The sequence below is a fragment of the Triticum aestivum genome, chromosome 2B, assembly GCF_018294505.1.
Source record: "Triticum aestivum cultivar Chinese Spring chromosome 2B, IWGSC CS RefSeq v2.1, whole genome shotgun sequence".
In the NCBI taxonomy this organism is placed as follows: domain Eukaryota; kingdom Viridiplantae; phylum Streptophyta; class Magnoliopsida; order Poales; family Poaceae; genus Triticum; species Triticum aestivum.
This window is the reverse complement of record NC_057798.1, coordinates 717,363,463-717,380,814: the sequence shown is the minus strand read 5'-3', so window position 1 is coordinate 717,380,814 and position 17,352 is coordinate 717,363,463. Positions and strand designations below refer to the sequence as shown.

At 45.9% G+C, this 17,352-nt stretch overlaps 1 protein-coding gene across 1 annotated transcript; it reads left to right on the top strand.

Annotated features, from left to right (window-relative positions):
* Positions 1–16,324: 16,324 nt before the first annotated feature.
* Positions 16,325–17,045, top strand: LOC123042272 (uncharacterized). Its single transcript, XM_044464756.1, has one exon. The coding sequence runs from the start codon at positions 16,340–16,342 to the stop codon at positions 16,844–16,846; it is 507 nt and encodes a 168-aa protein (XP_044320691.1). The 5' UTR covers positions 16,325–16,339; the 3' UTR covers positions 16,847–17,045.
* Positions 17,046–17,352: the final 307 nt, after the last annotated feature.

The window sequence follows — 17,352 nt, the reverse complement described above, 5'->3', positions numbered from 1 at the left end:
AACTATCCCTCAACATGCAACAAAGAGTCACTCCAAAGCCACTAATAGCGGAGAACAAACGAAGAGATTATGGTAGGGTACAAAACCACCTCAAAGTTATTCTTTCTGCTCGATCTATTCAAGAGTCCCTAGTAAAATAACACAAAGCTATTCTTTCCGTTCAATCTATCATAGAGTTCGTACTAGAATAACACCTAAAGACACAAATCAACAAAAACCCTAATGTCACCTAGATACTCCATTGTCACCTCAAGTATCCGTGGGCATGATTATACGATATGCATCACACAATCTCAGATTCATCTATTCAACCAACACAAAGTACTTCAAAGAGTGCCCCAAAGTTTCTACCGGAGAGTCAAGACGAAAACGTGTGCCAACCCCTATGCATAGGTTCATGTGCGGAACCCGCAAGTTGATCACCAAAACATACATCAAGTGGATCACGTGATATCCCATTGTCACCACAAATAAGCACGGCAAGACATACATCAAGTGTTCTCAAATCCTTAAAGACTCAATCCGATAAGATAACTTCAAAGGGAAAACTCAATCCATTACAAGAGAGTAGAGGGGGAGAAACATCATAAGATCCAACTATAATAGCTAAGCTCGCGATACATCAAGATCATGCTATAGAGAGAACACGAGAGAGAGAGAGAGATCAAACACATAGCTAGTGGTACATACCCTCAGCCCCGAGGGTGAACTACTCCCTCCTCGTCATGGAGAGCGCCGGGATGATGAAGATGGCCACCGGTGACGGATCCCCCCTCCGGCAGGGTGCCGGAACGGGCTCCCGAGAGGTTTTTGGTGGCTACAGAGGCTTGCGGCGGCGGAACTCCTGATCTATTGTTGTCTTCAATGTTTTTAGGGTATATGGGAATATATAGGCGAAAGAAGTCGGTCAGGGGACGCCCGAGGGGCCCACGAGATAGGGGGAGCGCCCAGTAGGGAGCGCGACCTCCACCCTCGTGGCCGCCTTGGTGGTTGCTTGACTTCCACTCCAAGTCCTCTAGATCACGTTCGTTCCAAAAATCACGCTCCTGAAGGTTTCATTCCGTTTGGACTCCGTTTGATATTCTTTTTCTTTGAAACACTGAAATAGGCAAAAAACAGCAATACGGGCTGGGCCTCCGGTTAGTAGGTTAGTCCCAAAAATGATATAAATGTGTAAAGTAAAGCCCATAAACATCAAAAACGGGTAATATAATAGCATGGAACGATCAAAGAATATAGATACGTTGGAGACGTATCATACGACACCTCAAGATAGGCAAAAACGTGAGGTAAAAAGTGGTAGATAGGATAAATAGATCGCGGAACAAATAAATTGTAGCAAGGTATTTTTGTATTTTTGGTTTACTAGATCTGAAAATAAATTCAAGAGAAAATATATCGCAAAGGCAAATATGATGAAAAGAGACCCGGGGGCCGTAGGTTTCACTAGTGGCTTCTCTCGAGAAAAATAGCAAACCGTGGGAAAACAATTATTGTTGGGCAATTGATATAACTTCAAATAATCACGACGATATCCAGGGAATGATCATTATATAGGCATCACGTCCAAGATTAGTAGACTGACTCCTGCCTGCATCTACTACTATTACTCCACACATCGACCGCTATCCAACATGCATCTAGTCAAGATCCCTAAAAAAGGGGGATAACAATCGGTGGGGAAGGAAATGATGAGATTTCTTTCCTCCCACCTTTGCCAACGCCCCAATGGACTTGGAGGGCAAGAAACCAGCCCCCTCCACCCCTATATATAGTTGGGAGGCGCATGGGAGCTTTACCCAAGTTCTGGTGTAGCCCTTCCCCTCTCCCAAGTCCTCCTCCTCTCCTGCGGTGCTTGGCGAAGCCCTGCAGGATTGCCACGCTCCTCCATCACCACCATGCCGTTGTGCTGCTGCTGGACAGAGTCTTCCCCAACCTCACCCTCTCTCCTTGTTGGATCAAGGCATGGGAGACGTCACCGGGCTGCATGTGTGTTGAACGCGGAGGTGCCGTCCATTCGTCACTAGGATCTCCGGTGATTTGGATCACGACGAGTACGACTCCTTCAACCCCGTTCTCTTGAACGCTTCCGCTTAGCGATCTACAAGGGTATGTAGATGCACTCTCCTTCCCCTCGTTTCTAGTCTCTCCATTGATAGATCTTGGTGACTCGTAGGAAAATTTTGAATTTCTGCTACGTTCCCCGACAGTGGCATCATGAGCTAGGTCTATTGCGTAGATTCTATGCACGAGTAGAACACAAAGTAGTTGTTGGCGTTGATCTTGTTCAATATGCTTACCGTTACTAGTCCAATCTTGTTTCGACGGTATTGTGGGATGAAGCGGCCCGGACCGACCTTACACGTACTCTTACGTGAGACAGGTTCCACCGACTGACATGCACTTGGTGCATAAGGTGGCTAGCGGGTGCCAGTCTCTCCCACTTTAGTCGGAACAGATTTGATGAAAAGGGTCCTTATGAAGGGTAAATAGCAATTGGCATATCACGTTGTGGTTTTGCGTAGGTAAGAAATGTTCTTGCTAGAAACCCATAGCAGCCACGTAAAACATGCAAACAACAATTAGAGGACGTCTAACTTGTTTTTGCAGGGTATGCTATGTGATGTGATATGGCCAAGAAGAATGTGATGAATGATATGTGATGTATGAGATTGATCATGTTCTTGTAATAGGAATCACGACTTGCATGTCGATGAGTATGACAACCGGCAGGAGCCATAGGAGTTCTCTTAATTTATTGTATGACCTGCGTGTCATTAAACAATGCCATGTAATTACTTTACTTTATTGCTAACCGGTAGCCATAGTAGTAGAAGTAATAGTTGGCTAGACAACTTCATGAAGACACGGTGATGGAGATCATGATGATGGAGATCATGGTGTCATGCCGGTGACAATGATGATCATGGAGCCCCGAACATGGAGATCAAAAGGAGCAAAATGATATTGGCCATATCATGTCACTATTTGATTGCATGTGATGTTTATCATGTTTATGCATCTTATTTGCTTAAGAACGATGGTAGTAAATAAGATGATCCCTCATTAAAATTTCAAGAAAGTGTTCCCCCTAACTGTGCACCGTTGCGAAAGTTCGTCGTTTCGAAGCACCACGTGATGATCGGGTGTGATAGATTCTTACGTTCACATACAACGGGTTTAAGCCATATTTACACACGCGAAACACTTAGGTTGACTTGACGAGCCTAGCATGTACAGACATGGCCTCGGAACACAAGAGACCGAAAGGTCGAGCATGAGTCGTATAGTAGATACGATCAACATGAAGATGTTCACCGATGATGACTAGTCCGTCTCACGTGATGATCGGACACGGCCTAGTTGACTCAGATCATGTAATCACTTAGATGACTAGAGGGATGTCTATCTGAGTGGGAGTTCATTAGATGAACTTAATTATCCTGAACATAGTCAAAAGATCTTTGCAAATTATGTCGTAAGCTCGCGCTTTAGTTCCACTGTTTAGATATGTTCCTAGAGAAAATATAGTTGAAAGTTGAAAGTAGCGATTATGCGGACAGTAGAAAGCTTATGTCCTTAATGCACCGCTCAGTGTGGTGAACCCCAAACGTCGTTTGTGGATGTTGCGAACATCGGACATACACGTTTTGATAACTACGTGATAGTTCAGTTAAATGGTTTAGAGTAGAGGCACCAAAGACGTTTTCGAAACGTCACAGAACATATGAGATGTTTCGAGGGCTGAAATTGGGATTTCAGGCTCGTGCCCACGTCAAGAGGTATAAGACCTCCGACGATTTTCTTAGCCTGCAAACTAAGGGAGAAAAGCTCAATCGTTGAGCTTGTGCTCAGATTGTCTGAGTGCAACAATCACTTGAATCAAGTGGGAGTTGATCTTCCAGATGAGATAGTGATGTTTCTCCAAAGTCATTGCCACCAAGTTGCTAGAGCTTCATGATGAACTATAACATATCAAGGATAGATATGATGATCCTTGAGGTATTCACGATGTTTGACACCTCGAAAGTAGAAATCAAGAAGGAGCATCAATTTTGATGGTTGGTGAAACCACTAGTTTCAAGAAGGGCAAGGGCAAGAAGGGATACTTCATGAACCGGCAAATCAACTGCTGCTCTAGTGAAGAAACCCAAGGTTGAACCCTAACCCGAAACTAAGTGCTTCTATGATAAGGGGAACAGTCACTAGAGCGGAATTACCCTAGATACTTGGTAGATAAGAAGGCTGGCAAGGTCGATAGAAATATACTGGATATACATTATGTTAATGTGTACTTTACTAGTACTCCTAGTAGCACCAGGGTATTAGATACCGGTTCGGTTGCTAAGTGTTAGTAACTCGAAATAAAAGGCTAGGGAATAAACAGAGACTAGCTAAAGGTGAGCTGACGATATGTGTTGGAAGTGTTTCCAAGTTTGATGTGATCAAACATCGCACGCTCCCTCTACCATCAAGATTAGTATTAAACCTGAATAATTGTCATTTGGTGTTTGCGTTGAGCATAGACATGATTGGATTGTGTCTATCGCAATGCGGTTATTCATTTAAGGAGAATAATGGTTACTCTATTTATTTGAATAATACCTTCAATGGTCTTGCACCTAAAGGAATGGTTTATTGAATCCCGATCGTAGTGATACACATTTTCATGCCAAAAATATAAGATAGTAATGATAGTACCACTTACTTGTGGCACTGCCATGTAAGTCATATTGGTATAAAACGCATGAAGAAGCTCCATGTTGATGGATCTTTGGACTCACTCATTTTTGAAAAGTTTGAGACATGCGAACCATGTCTATTGGTGTATACGCATGAAGAAACTCCATGCAGATGGATCGTTTGGACTCACTTGATTTTGAATCACTTGAGATATGCAAATCATACCACATGGGCAAGATGACTAAAAAGCCTCGTTTTTCAGTAAAATGGAACAAGATAGCAACTTGTTGGAAGTAACACATTTTGATGTGTGCAGTCCAATGAGTGCTGAGGCATCCAGTGAATATCGTTATGTTCTTACTTCACAGATGATTCGAGTAGATGTTGAGTATATTTACTTGATGAAACACAAGTCTGAATTATTGAATGGTTCAAGTAATTTCAGAGTGAAGTTGAAGATCATCGTGACAAGAGGATAAAATGTCTATGATATGATCATAGAGATGAGTATCTGAGTTACAAGCTTTGGCACGCAATTAAGACATTGTGGAAATTGTTTCACAATTAATACCACCTAGAACACCATAGTGTGATGGTGTGTCCGAACATCATAGTTGCACCCTATTGGATATGGTGCATACCATGATGTCTCTTATCGAATTACCACTATCGTTCATGGGTTAGGCATTAGAGACAACCACACTCACTTTAATAGGGTACCACGTAATTCCGTTGAGACGACACCATTTGGAGAAACCTAAGTTGTCGTCTCTTAAAAGTTTGGGGTTGCGACGCTTATGTGAAAAAGTTTCAGGTTGATAAGCTCGAACCCAAAGTGGATAAAATGCATCTTCATAGGACACCCAAAACAGTTGGGTATACCTCCTAATTCAGATCTGAAAGCAATAGGGATTGTTTCTTGAATCGGGTCCTTTCTCGAGGGAAGGTTTCTCTCGAAAGAATTGAGTGGGAGGATGGTGGAGACTTGATGAGGTTATTGAACCGTCACTTCAACAAGTGTGTAGCAGGGCACAGGAAGTTGTTCCTGTGGCACCTACACCAATTGAAGTGGAAGCTTATGATAGTGATCATGAAGCTTCGGATCAAGTCACTACCGAACCTCGTAGGACGACAAGGACGCGTACTGCTTCGGAGTGGAACGGTGATCCTGTCTTGAAGGTCATGTTGCTAGACAACAATGAACCTACGAGCTATGGAGAAGCGATGGTGGGCCCAAATTCAAACAAATGGTTAGAAGCCATGAAATCCGAGATAGGATCCATGTATCATAACAAAGCATGGACTTTGGTGGACTTGCCCAATGATCAGCAAGCCATTGAGATAAATGGATCTTTAAGAAGAAGACGGACGTGGACGGTAATGTCACCGTCTATGAAGCTCGACTTGTGGCGAAGAGTTTTTTCACAAGTTCAAGGAGTTGACTACGATGAGATTTTCTCATCCGTAGCGATGCTTAAGTTTGTCGGAATCATGTTAGCATTAGCCGCATTTATGAAATCTGGCAGATGAGTTTCCTTACCAGTTTTCGTAAGGAAAGGTTGTATGCGATACAATCAGAAAAGTTTTGTCGATCCTAAGGATGCTAAAAGGTATGCTAGCTCTAGCGATCCTTCTAAGGACTGGAGTAAGCATCTCGGAGTTGGAATGTACGCTTTGATGAAATGATCAAAGATTTTGAGTTTATACAAAGTTTATGAGAAACTTGTATTTCCAAATAAGTGAGTGGGAGCACTATAGAATTTCTGATGAGTATATGTTGTTGACATATTGTTGATCAGAAATGATGTAGAATTTCTGGAAAGCATATAGGGTTATTTGAAAGGTGTTTTTCAATAGAAAACCTGGATTAAGCTACTTGAACATTGAGCATCAAGATCTATGAGGATAGATCAAAAACGCTTAATGGTACTTTCAAATGAGCACATACCTTGACATGATCTTGAAGGTGTTCAAGATGGATCAGTCAAAGAAGGAGCTCTTGCCTGAGTTGTAAGGTATGAAGTTAAGAGTTAAAGCTCGACCACGGCAGAAGAGAGAGAAAGGACGAAGGTCGTCCCCGATGCTTCAGACGTAGGCTCTATAGTATGCTATGCTGTGTACCGCACCGGAAGTGTGCCTTGCCATGAGTCAGTCAAGGGGTACAAGAATGATCCAGGAATGGATCATTGGACACCGGTCAAAATTGTCCTTGGAGTAAATAAGGACATGTTTCTCGATTATGGAGGTGATAAAGAGTTTGGCGTAAAGGTTTACGTTGATGCAAGCTTTAACACCTATCCGAATGACTCTGAGTAGCAAACCGGATACGTATAGTGGAGCAACCATTTGGAATATCTCCAAGTGGAGCGTGGAAGCAGCATTTACAATATGACCTAGAGATTTGCGAAGTACATACGGATCTGAATGTTGCAGACCCGTTGACTAAAACCTCTCTCACAAGCAAAACATGATCAAACCCCAGAACTCATTGAGTCTTAATCACATGGTGATGTGAACTAGTTTAGTGACACTAGTAAACTCTTTGGATGTTGGTCACATGACGATGTGACCTGTCAGTGTTAATCACATGGCGATGTGAACTAGATTATTGACTCTAGTGCAAGTGGGAGACTGTTGGAGATATGCCCTAGAGGCAATAATAAATTAGTTATTATTATTATATTTCCTTGTTCATTATAATCGTTTATTATCCATGCTATAATTGTATTGATAGGAAACTCAGATACATGTGTGGGTACATAGACAACACCATGTCCCTAGTAAGCCTCTAATTGACTAGCTCGTTGATCAATAGATGGTTATGGTTTCCTGACCATGGACATTGGATGTCGTTGATAACGGGATCACATCATTAGGAGAATGATGTGATGGACAAGACCCAATCCTAAGCCTAGCACAAAGATCGTGTAGTTCATATGCTAAAGCTTTTCTAATGTCAAGTATCATTTCCTTAGACCATGAGATTGTGCAACTCCCGGATACCGTAGGAATGCTTTGGGTGTACCAAACGTCACAACGTAACTGGGTGGCTATAAAGGTGCACTATAGGTATCTCCAAAAGTGTCTGCCGGGTTGGCACGAATCGAGACTGGGATTTGTCACTCTGTGTGACGGAGAGGTATCTCTGGGCCCACTCGGTAGGACATCATCATAATGTGCACAATGTGATCAAAGAGTTGATCGCGGGATGATGTGTTACGGAACGAGTAAAGAGACTTGCCGGTAACGAGATTGAACAAGGTATCGGTATACCGACGATCGAATCTCAGGCAAGTACAATACCGTTAGACAAAGGGAATTGTATACGGGATCGATTGAGTCCTTGACATCGTGGTTCATTCGATGAGATCATCGTGGAACATGTGGGAGCCAACATGGGTATCCAGATCCCGCTGTTGGTTATTGACCGGAGAACGTCTCGGTCATGTCTGCATGGTTCCCGAACCCGTAGGGTCTACACACTTAAGGTTCGATGACGCTAGGGTTATAAAGGAAGTTTGTATGTGGTTACCGAATGTTGTTCGGAGTCCCGGATGAGATCCCGGACGTCACGAGGAGTTCTGGAATGGTCCGGAGGTAAAGATTTATATATGGGAAGTCCTATTTTGGCCATCGGAAAATGTTCAGGATTTTTCGGTATTGTACCGAGAAGGTTCTAGAAGGTTCCGGAGTGGGGCCCACCTGCATGGGGGGGCCCACATGAACGTGGGTAGTGGGGGCAAGGCCCCACACCCCTGGTCAAGGCGCACCAAGATCCCCCCTTAGAAGGAATAAGATCATATCCCGAAGGGATAAGATCAAGATCCCTAAAAAAGGGGGATAACAATTGGTGGGGAAGGAAATGATGAGATTTCTTTCCTCCCACCTTTGCCAACGCCCCAATGGACTTGGAGGGCAAGAAACCAGCCCCCTCCACCCCTATATATAGTGGGGAGGCGCATGGGAGCTTTACCCAAGTTCTGGCGCAACCCTCCCCCTCTCCCAAGTCCTCCTCCTCTCCCGCGGTGTTTGGCGAAGCCCTGCAGGATTGCCACGCTCCTCCATCACCACCATGCCGTTGTGCTGCTGCTGGACGGAGTCTTCCCCAACCTCTCCCTCTCTCCTTGCTGGATCAAGGCATGGGAGACGTCACCGGGCTGCATGTGTGTTGAACGCGGAGGTGCCATTCGGCACTAGGATCTCCGGTGATTTGGATCACGACGAGTACGACTCCTTCAACCCCGTTCTCTTGAACGCTTCCGCTTAGCGATCTACAAGGGTATGTAGATGCACTCTCCTTCCCTTCATTGCTAGTCTCTCTATAGATAGATCTTGGTGACTCGTAGGAAAATTTTGAATTTCTGCTACGTTCCCCAACATCTAGTGTATTAAGTTCATGAGAAAATGGAGTAATGCATTAAGAACGATGACATGATGTAGACGAGATCCGTTTATCTATTGCGGCAGATATAGATCTCATCTTGTTATCCTTAGTAGCAATGATACATACGTGTCGGTTCCGTTTCTGTTACTGGGATCAAGCACCGTAAGATCGAACCCACTACAAAGCACCTCTTCCCATTGCAAGATAAATAGATCAAGTTGGCCAGACAAAACCCAAATATCGAAGAAGAAATACGAGGCTATAAGCAATCATGCATATAAGAGATCAAAGAAGACTCAAATAACTTTCATGAAAAAACATAGATCTAATCATGAACTCAAAGTTCATCGGATCCCAACAAACACACCGCCAAAAGACTTACATCATATGGATCTCCAAGAGACCATTGTATTGATAATCAAGAGAGAGAGAGAGGGGGGGAAGCCATCTAGCTACTAACTATGGACCCGTAGGTCTACAAAGAATAACTCACGCATCATAGGAGAGGCACCCATGGAAGTGGTGAACCCCTCCATGACGGTGTCTAGATTGGATCTTGGTGGTTCCGGACTCTGCGGCGGCTGGATCAATATTTTGTCGGCTCCCCTAGGGTTTCTTGAATATTTGGGTATTTATAGAGCAAAGAGGCGGTTCGGGGGGCACCCAAGGGGGGCACAACCCACCAGGGCGTGCTTGGGCCGCCTGGCGCGCCCTGGTGGGTGCTGCTCACCTTGAGCAGCCCCTCAGGTGCTTCATTGGCCCATTGGCTTTCTTCTGGCCCAAAAAAAATTCCTCCAGGAGTTGCATTGCGTTTGAACTCCGTTTGATATTGATTTCCTGCGATGTAAAAAATATGCAGAAAACAACAACTGGCACTGGGCACTATGTCAATAGGTTAGTACCAAAAAATGATATAAAATGACTATAAAATGATTGTAAAACATTCAAGAATGATAATATAACAACATGGAACAATAAAAAATTATAGATACATTGGAGACGTATCAAAGTGCACCTCCTTGAAGCCCTTGTCAGTCCTAACTCCACTAGAGATGAGCTCACACTTCTTGTTCAGCATAAACGTGGACATGAACGGCTGCCACTTCGTGTTTTTTAACCTACCATTCTTCTTTGCCTTTGTTGTTGCTATCTTGAGTGTAGCGGCAGCAGCAACGACAAGAGTTTGCTCAACGAGCACTACTGGCACATAGACAGAATCAGACGCGAACACCACTGAATCAAGTGCCATCTCGGACATAGGTTGTGAGTCCTCGACAAATGATGGAGCAAACTAGCTGTCGGACAAGACAAGGGCCTGACTAAGATCTTGCGTCTGTGTGGTCATGTCCTACAATCATAGCACGCATTGACAGTAAGCATAGCACACAACATACCGGACAATCCATGAAAGCAGGAGCATACATGTACATGGTTCATCACTATCACACCAAGCACATGCTTCATCACTATCATACTAAGCACATGGTTCAGCGCTATCATACTAAGCATACCGGACAATCTAAGAGCATGGACATACATGTACAACAAACAACATGATACAAATGGATCGCCAATAGCTACAAATCACAGATCTAAGCACGAATCAACATGAGCACAAGGTTCAACTTCAAACTCTATTACTAATCTAGCCTACTACATGCTTGAACATCTAACCCTACCACAAATTGCAACCGCAACATAACAATCAACCATATGAGCTCACAGATTAGAGCACTAATCAACCATGCATCTACATCAAACCCTACTTGCAGCTCAGATCTAGCTAGAAGGAATGGAGAGAAAGGGGGATTGAACTCACAAAGGCCATGGCTGCAGCTCGAGGATGAGAGGGGAACGGTCGTAGAAGATCACCGCCGGCCGGTGAAGGGCCGCGGACGCCATGGACCGCCAGCCGATGAAGATGCGCCACTTACCTGCTTGTCGGTGCCGATGCACGTCGGCGGGAAAGCTCGAAAGGGGGGAGAATGGTAGCGGGAGTTGGGGCAGTGAGGGAGGGGGCTAACTAGGGGCGGACCCAGCGGGACGTGAGCCGAAATCCTCCCGCCGATGTTTCGGCGACGTGGGCGAGCTCGCGCCATCTCCCTGGTCGCACGAGGAGAGAAATGTGTCGCCCTTCCCTGCGTCGCCCGAGCCAGGCTCGCGAGCTACTGCCAATCCGGACATTTCCCTTGGGGCCTGGCCTGGAGGTGCTTTAAGGTTCATGCCATGCGGGCCGCACAGTAAATGCAGGCAACCAAACGGGTCACTTTCTTCCCGCGCGGGTCAGGCTGGGCCATATGGAGGCAACCAAACACGCCCATTACGACCCGCTCCAACGACAAAGGTGAGTGTTTTAGGCTGAAGGGGACGGGACCTCCTGTATGCCCCTAACTGTGGCAAGAGGTTGATGTTTCGCACAGGGCGGTTCACGTGGGCCGGCCCATTTGTAGGTGCAGTGGCACCGCATGATCGACGTGAAAAAACGCCAGAAAGAAGAAGGCTACCGCCGGGATTCGAACTCGCATCCACAAAATGAGTTGCGCGTTGTGCTAACCATTGCGCCAGACACGTCGTTGTTCTAAAGTGGATTCGTGACGCTTGAAGAACTAAACGACTGCGGCAAAACAAAAACACAACTCTGTGTAGGGGACCGAACCAAGGAGCTCTTGCTCCTTAACAACGTCACAAGCCACCATAACTACTCAGATTTGATGTCTAAAATAGCAGCGAGTGTGTGTCAACTATAAGCCACAAAGACATAGCTTATTTCTAAATATTGAACGTGATTTTCTTTTTTAAAAGAGTAAATATTTTTTGAAATGTGAACATTTTCTAATTTTGAACAATATTTTTAAAAAGTCAAAATTTTGTGAACACAAAACATTTTTTTTAAAAGGAACAATTTGAAAGGGAGAACAAAATTTTAAATTATGTACAGTTTTGTGGAATCCAAACATTTAAAAAAACAGGAACAAAAAATTATAACCGGAACATTTTTTGAAATTATGAACAGTTTTTCAAAAACACAAACATTGAGTAATTTTTCTATGATGTCTAAAACACAAATTTTGAGTAATTTTCTGAACATACACTTTTTTCACAAATGCAAACAAAAATATGAAAACAAACAAATTTTGAATTTTTCAAACTTTTTTGAAAACAAGAACGTTTTGGAATTTCTGAAAAAAATTAAACCAAGAACATTTTTTGAATCTTGATAACAAGGGAGAACAAATTTCGAAGCATGAACATTTTTTGAATCTTGAGAACAAATTTTGAGACGCAGAACAATTTTGAAAAACCCCGAACAAATTTGGTAGCATCAATTTTTTTAATACATGAACAAAAAATTGAAATCCAGTACATTTTCTGAATTTCAAAAGTTTTGAACTTTTTTTGTGTAACGAGAACAATTTTTGAATTATGAGATCGTTTTTTAGAAACAGAACATTTTTTCGAAACACGAACAAAATTTGAATATTTTGGAAAAAGTTTGAAAAAATGAGAGGAACAGAAATGAAAAAAAAACAAAAAAAAATGTTGAAAAGAGAAATTAACTTGAAAAGGAAAACTGAAAGAAAACAGAAAAGTAACAAAAAGATAAGAAAAAAGAACGAGAAAATGGAAGAAGAAAAAAACAGAAAGAGTAAACAAAGAAAAAGGAAAGGCAAAATAAAAAACCGGTTCAGGAACCTTCTAGATGGTCCCCAAAACCAGTAAGAACCGGCTGGGAACGCTCTAGAAGGTTCCCAAAACCTGAACCTGTACGTACGCTACAGATGGGCCGGCCCAAATTGGTGGCACATGCGGGTCAAATAGGTTTTCCCGGCAGCGACAGCTCCACCATGTTCCTGAACATATGAGGACACGGTTGCAGAGCCAGATCCTTGCGGATCTCCCTCCGTTCGCCGGAGCCGGTGGCCGCGGGCATCTTCCTGTATCCGAGAGGATGATGACGCGAGGGCAGCGGCGGCGCTGGGGCCTTGTTGATCCACTGGGTCCTTGCTTCGGATCTGGCGACCCGAGGAAGCGACCGTAGCTAGATCTGCGCGCCTGTACCGCCGCCGGTTCCTCTACCGACGGCGCGCTTCCCGCCAGCCAACCGTTAGCCCACTCTGGCAGGCAATGCTCTGGCAGGAGGGACTGGGCCAACCTGACGACCGAGCTCCTCGATGACATCGCCGCCCGGCTCCTCTCCCTCAACGTGTCGGAGTATCTTCGGTTCAGGGCTGTGTGCAAGCCCTGGCGCGAGCTCACCGAGGACCCGCGAGCACGGGACGTCCTTGATACCCGGTTCCGCCCCCACGGCTGGTTTACGCTGTTAAAGCAAGGGGAGCCTCCCTCGGGCCGGCGCCTCCTCAACACCTTCACCATGGCCCGCGTCAGACTCGACCTCGAGATATTCTGCACCTCCCACCTTGTCAGCGTCGTCGACGGCCTGCTCGTCATGTGCGACAAGGCAAGCAACACCGTCCGCCTTCTTCACCCGTTCACCGGCATGCTCGCTGAGTTCCCCGACATCACCAATGTACGGTCCTACGGTGGCGCAGAACCGAATGCCCGGCTCGGCATGGATGCCTTCAAGGCCCACTTCCCTGGCCTTGGCGCTGATCCAAATGCCTACCTCACCACGGATGACTACAAATCTGGCTACCCTGCCACTAAGACGGTCATGGACTTTGCCAGCATCGATGACTCCACTTCCCCGCCGACCCTCCACCTCTGCGTGCAAAATGGGTCATGGCTAGTCATCGGTGCCAAGCCTGGTGATGAGCACTGGGTCTCCCTGGATCCTTGCCATGTGAGGGGCAACACACGGACCATGTTGCATTGTGCTCTACTGGTGAAGTGGTGATTGAGTGCCCAATTCGTGTTGACACTAGTTTATTAGTATTATGTGTGTTTTGTTAGCTTGTTTCCGATTCTGTTTCCAATAATTTATAATGTGTGTGTTTTCTTCACATGTTTGTGGCATTGTCCAAATGCTATAGATCTCTAGCACATGTTCTGATCAAGATTGTTTTCCCAAGAGGATCCGGAATGCTGCTAGCAGTTCGGGGTGTTGCAAGATGATAATCCATACAGAATCACCGATAGAACACCCTCAGATTGCAAGTGTATCCAATCTATAATTGCTGGCATGGTTTGTGCCACTTAAATCAGATTTTCTACTTGCCAAAGTTCATTATCTACTAGGCATTGACATCTTCCACTTCCTTCTTATGCCCTATGATCTTCTCGATATCAAGTGTATTTTTTTTTGCATTGGATATCAAGTGTATTTGTGTGATGCATTGTGTTGTTGTCGTAATCTAATTTATGGGACCACCCTTCGGTAAGCTAAGGCTACATTTTCATTTTTGCCAACGCCCACTTCTTAATTCAAGTGTAGATGTGTTTGCTTTACTTGTTTGCACATTGGATGCCTCGCGAATCAGTACTGAGAAGTTGATTTCTTTGTTAAAAAGACCGCTTGTCCAACGGAATTGGCAAAAAAGACCACCCTCAGATGACATTGACAAAAAAAACCACCCCACCCTGGCGGTAGCACTGTTTGCATGCATTGTTTGCATGATGGTACGTTTCATTTTGTCTACATTTTGTTTCGTTTCGTCTGACGAATAATGCAACATATTCGTATACCTCTGTTGTTGATTCCTAGACATGCAGTACACTATTTTTGTAAATAATAATTGTTCATTTACAAATGATAATACGAGCCTCCGTCACGGGCCTCATCGCCGGCCTCATCGCCCGGCGGACCTGCTCCGCCGCAGACCTCATCGTCGGCCTCCTCGCGCCGACATCATCGCCAGGCGAACCTGCTCCGTCGCGGGCCTCCTCGTCGGCTTCCTCGCGCTGGCCTCAACGTCGGGGCGATGATGCGGCGCAAGTAGGCCAACGATGAGGCATGCGGCGGTGAAGGTACGCGAGGAGGCAGGCAGGCGCTGATGTCGGCTTGATGAGGCCCACGACGAAGCAGGTCTGCCCGACGATGATGTCGGTGCGAGAAGGCCGACGATGAGGCCTGCAGTGGCGAAGGCCCGGCGGACGATGAGGCCGACGCGAGGAGGCCGGCGATGAGGCCTGCGGCGGCGAAGGTCCGCTAGGCGATGAGGCCGATGCGAAGAGGCCGGCGATGAGGCTTGTGGCGTAGCACGTCCGCCGGGTGACTCGCCTGACGTGAGGAGGCCGACGATAAGACCCGCGGCGGTGAAGGTCAGCGGGGTGAATCACCCGACACGAGGAGGCCGACAACAAGGCCTACGACGACGAATATTATCTGCAAAAACAGTGCATTGCACACCTAGGAATCAACAGCAGGGCCATATGAATTTGTGTCATTATTTCGTCAGACGAAACAAAATGCAGAAGAAACAATACACTGATGAAACGCCTAGGAATCAACAACAATGCCATACGAATTTGTGGCATTATTCCTCAGACGAAACAATACACAGATGAAACATCTAGGAATCAACGGTAGAGGCATGCGAATATGTGCCATTATTCGTCGGACGAAACGAAATGCAGACGAAACAAAATGTAGTAGCACGCAAACAGTCCTGCCGCCAGGCCATTAGGCGGCAGGGACCACATGCACTCTCCAATTCCGTTTTGGGCGCGACCTGGCTGGTATGCGCCTGCTGCCTCCTGGCCATGTGGCGGCAGGGGCTGCCGCGGCATGGCGGCAGGTGCCACATGTCGGCTGGCGCGCCTGCTGCCACGGCTGGCGTTGTCTCTTCTGGCAATTTCATTCGAAGGTGGTCTTTTTTCTAATTACATTGAGCAGGTGGCCTTTTTTAACAAAAATTCTTGAGAAATGCACACGTTTATTTTTTTAGTCTATTTCATACTCCCTTTGTCAGGTTGAGACACTTATTTTAAGACGGGGGAGTACTTCCTAACTAAACATTGTTACTCAACAATCGTGTTGGATGGTAAACAGCGATCCGATCAAGTGGGTTTAGAGTTGTCCTTAGACTTGAGACAAGCTTGGAAGTCGCAATGAATTTTGTTAACCGAAGTGAACTGTTGCAGCTGATGTGCTGCGTGGCATCTGCGTCCGATCTGTAGTGGCACGCGCGTTCGTTAATTAAATAAAAATTAAAGGGAAAGAAAAAGCAGTGGCACGCGTCCTTGGCAGCTACTCGTACTCGTTCCTACCTTATCTCTGCGCACATGGGCTAGCGGCACGGCAACACAGGTGGGCAGCCACCACGGCCACTGAGACGGCAGGAGGAAAGCGATCGGTGGGTGCACAAGCAAACCATGGCCGGAAGCACCCGGTATCCTGGAAAACCGACGTCCGCGCCCGCGTGTTTCGCCCCGTCCCTCCCGGCCTCTCTCCCGTATATATCCACCCTGCTCCAGCTAACAACTCACCAACGCAAGCATCCATCGCTTCAGCTCAGTTCTTCGACTGCGACTCACCAATCATCTACTGGGATCACACGCTTCACAGACCAACCTCCACCAACGCAGTTCACAGGTCACTTCATGGCGGCTGCAGCCAAGGCGTCTTGGATGGCGGCGATGAGCGTCGGCGCCGTGGAGGCGCTCAAGGACCAGGCCGGCCTCTGCCGCTGGAACTACGCTCTCAGGGCCATTCACGGCGCAGCCAAGGGCAAGGCCAGCATCCGCCGCGGTGCTGTGGTCTCGCAAGGCACGAAGCGGCCTCCGGCCTCTGCGGCGGCCGTGGCAGAGAGGCGGCGAGCGGAGAAGGCCGAGGAGGGGCTGCGGACGGTCATGTACCTCAGCTGCTGGGGTCCCAACTAGGCAGGGCCGGTAGCTGTGTGTGCTCTACGGTTTTGCTACTTGCCTCGTTGCATGTGGGTTGTACTGTAAATAGTATCACGATGATGATGAAAACATCATGATGATGATGAAAACTTTGTTCTGTCACCAGCTTGGCTTCAGAATTTATGAAGCACAAGATCCTAGACCGATTACTCCTGGTACTAGTTCTCTGATCCAAGTGACAGAATTGGGTGATAACAAAGTTCTCTTAGGCCTTGTTCGGTTGCGTGCGAATCCGAGTGGATTGAAAGGGTTTAAAGGGGATTTAAACCTCTTGTAAGTCAAAATACAAACCAATCCTTACCAATCCCCTTCAATTCTTTTGAAAAGAGGATTAACCGGACAAGCCCTTAGCAGTTTCGTGTTCCTAGCCTTGATTAAAGTTTTTTCGAACCATGTCCTTTTTGCACATGATAAAAATAATAACTGTAGCATGACTGAATCCGGTGTGAGAAAAAATATATTTACATGTACACACAAGTTTC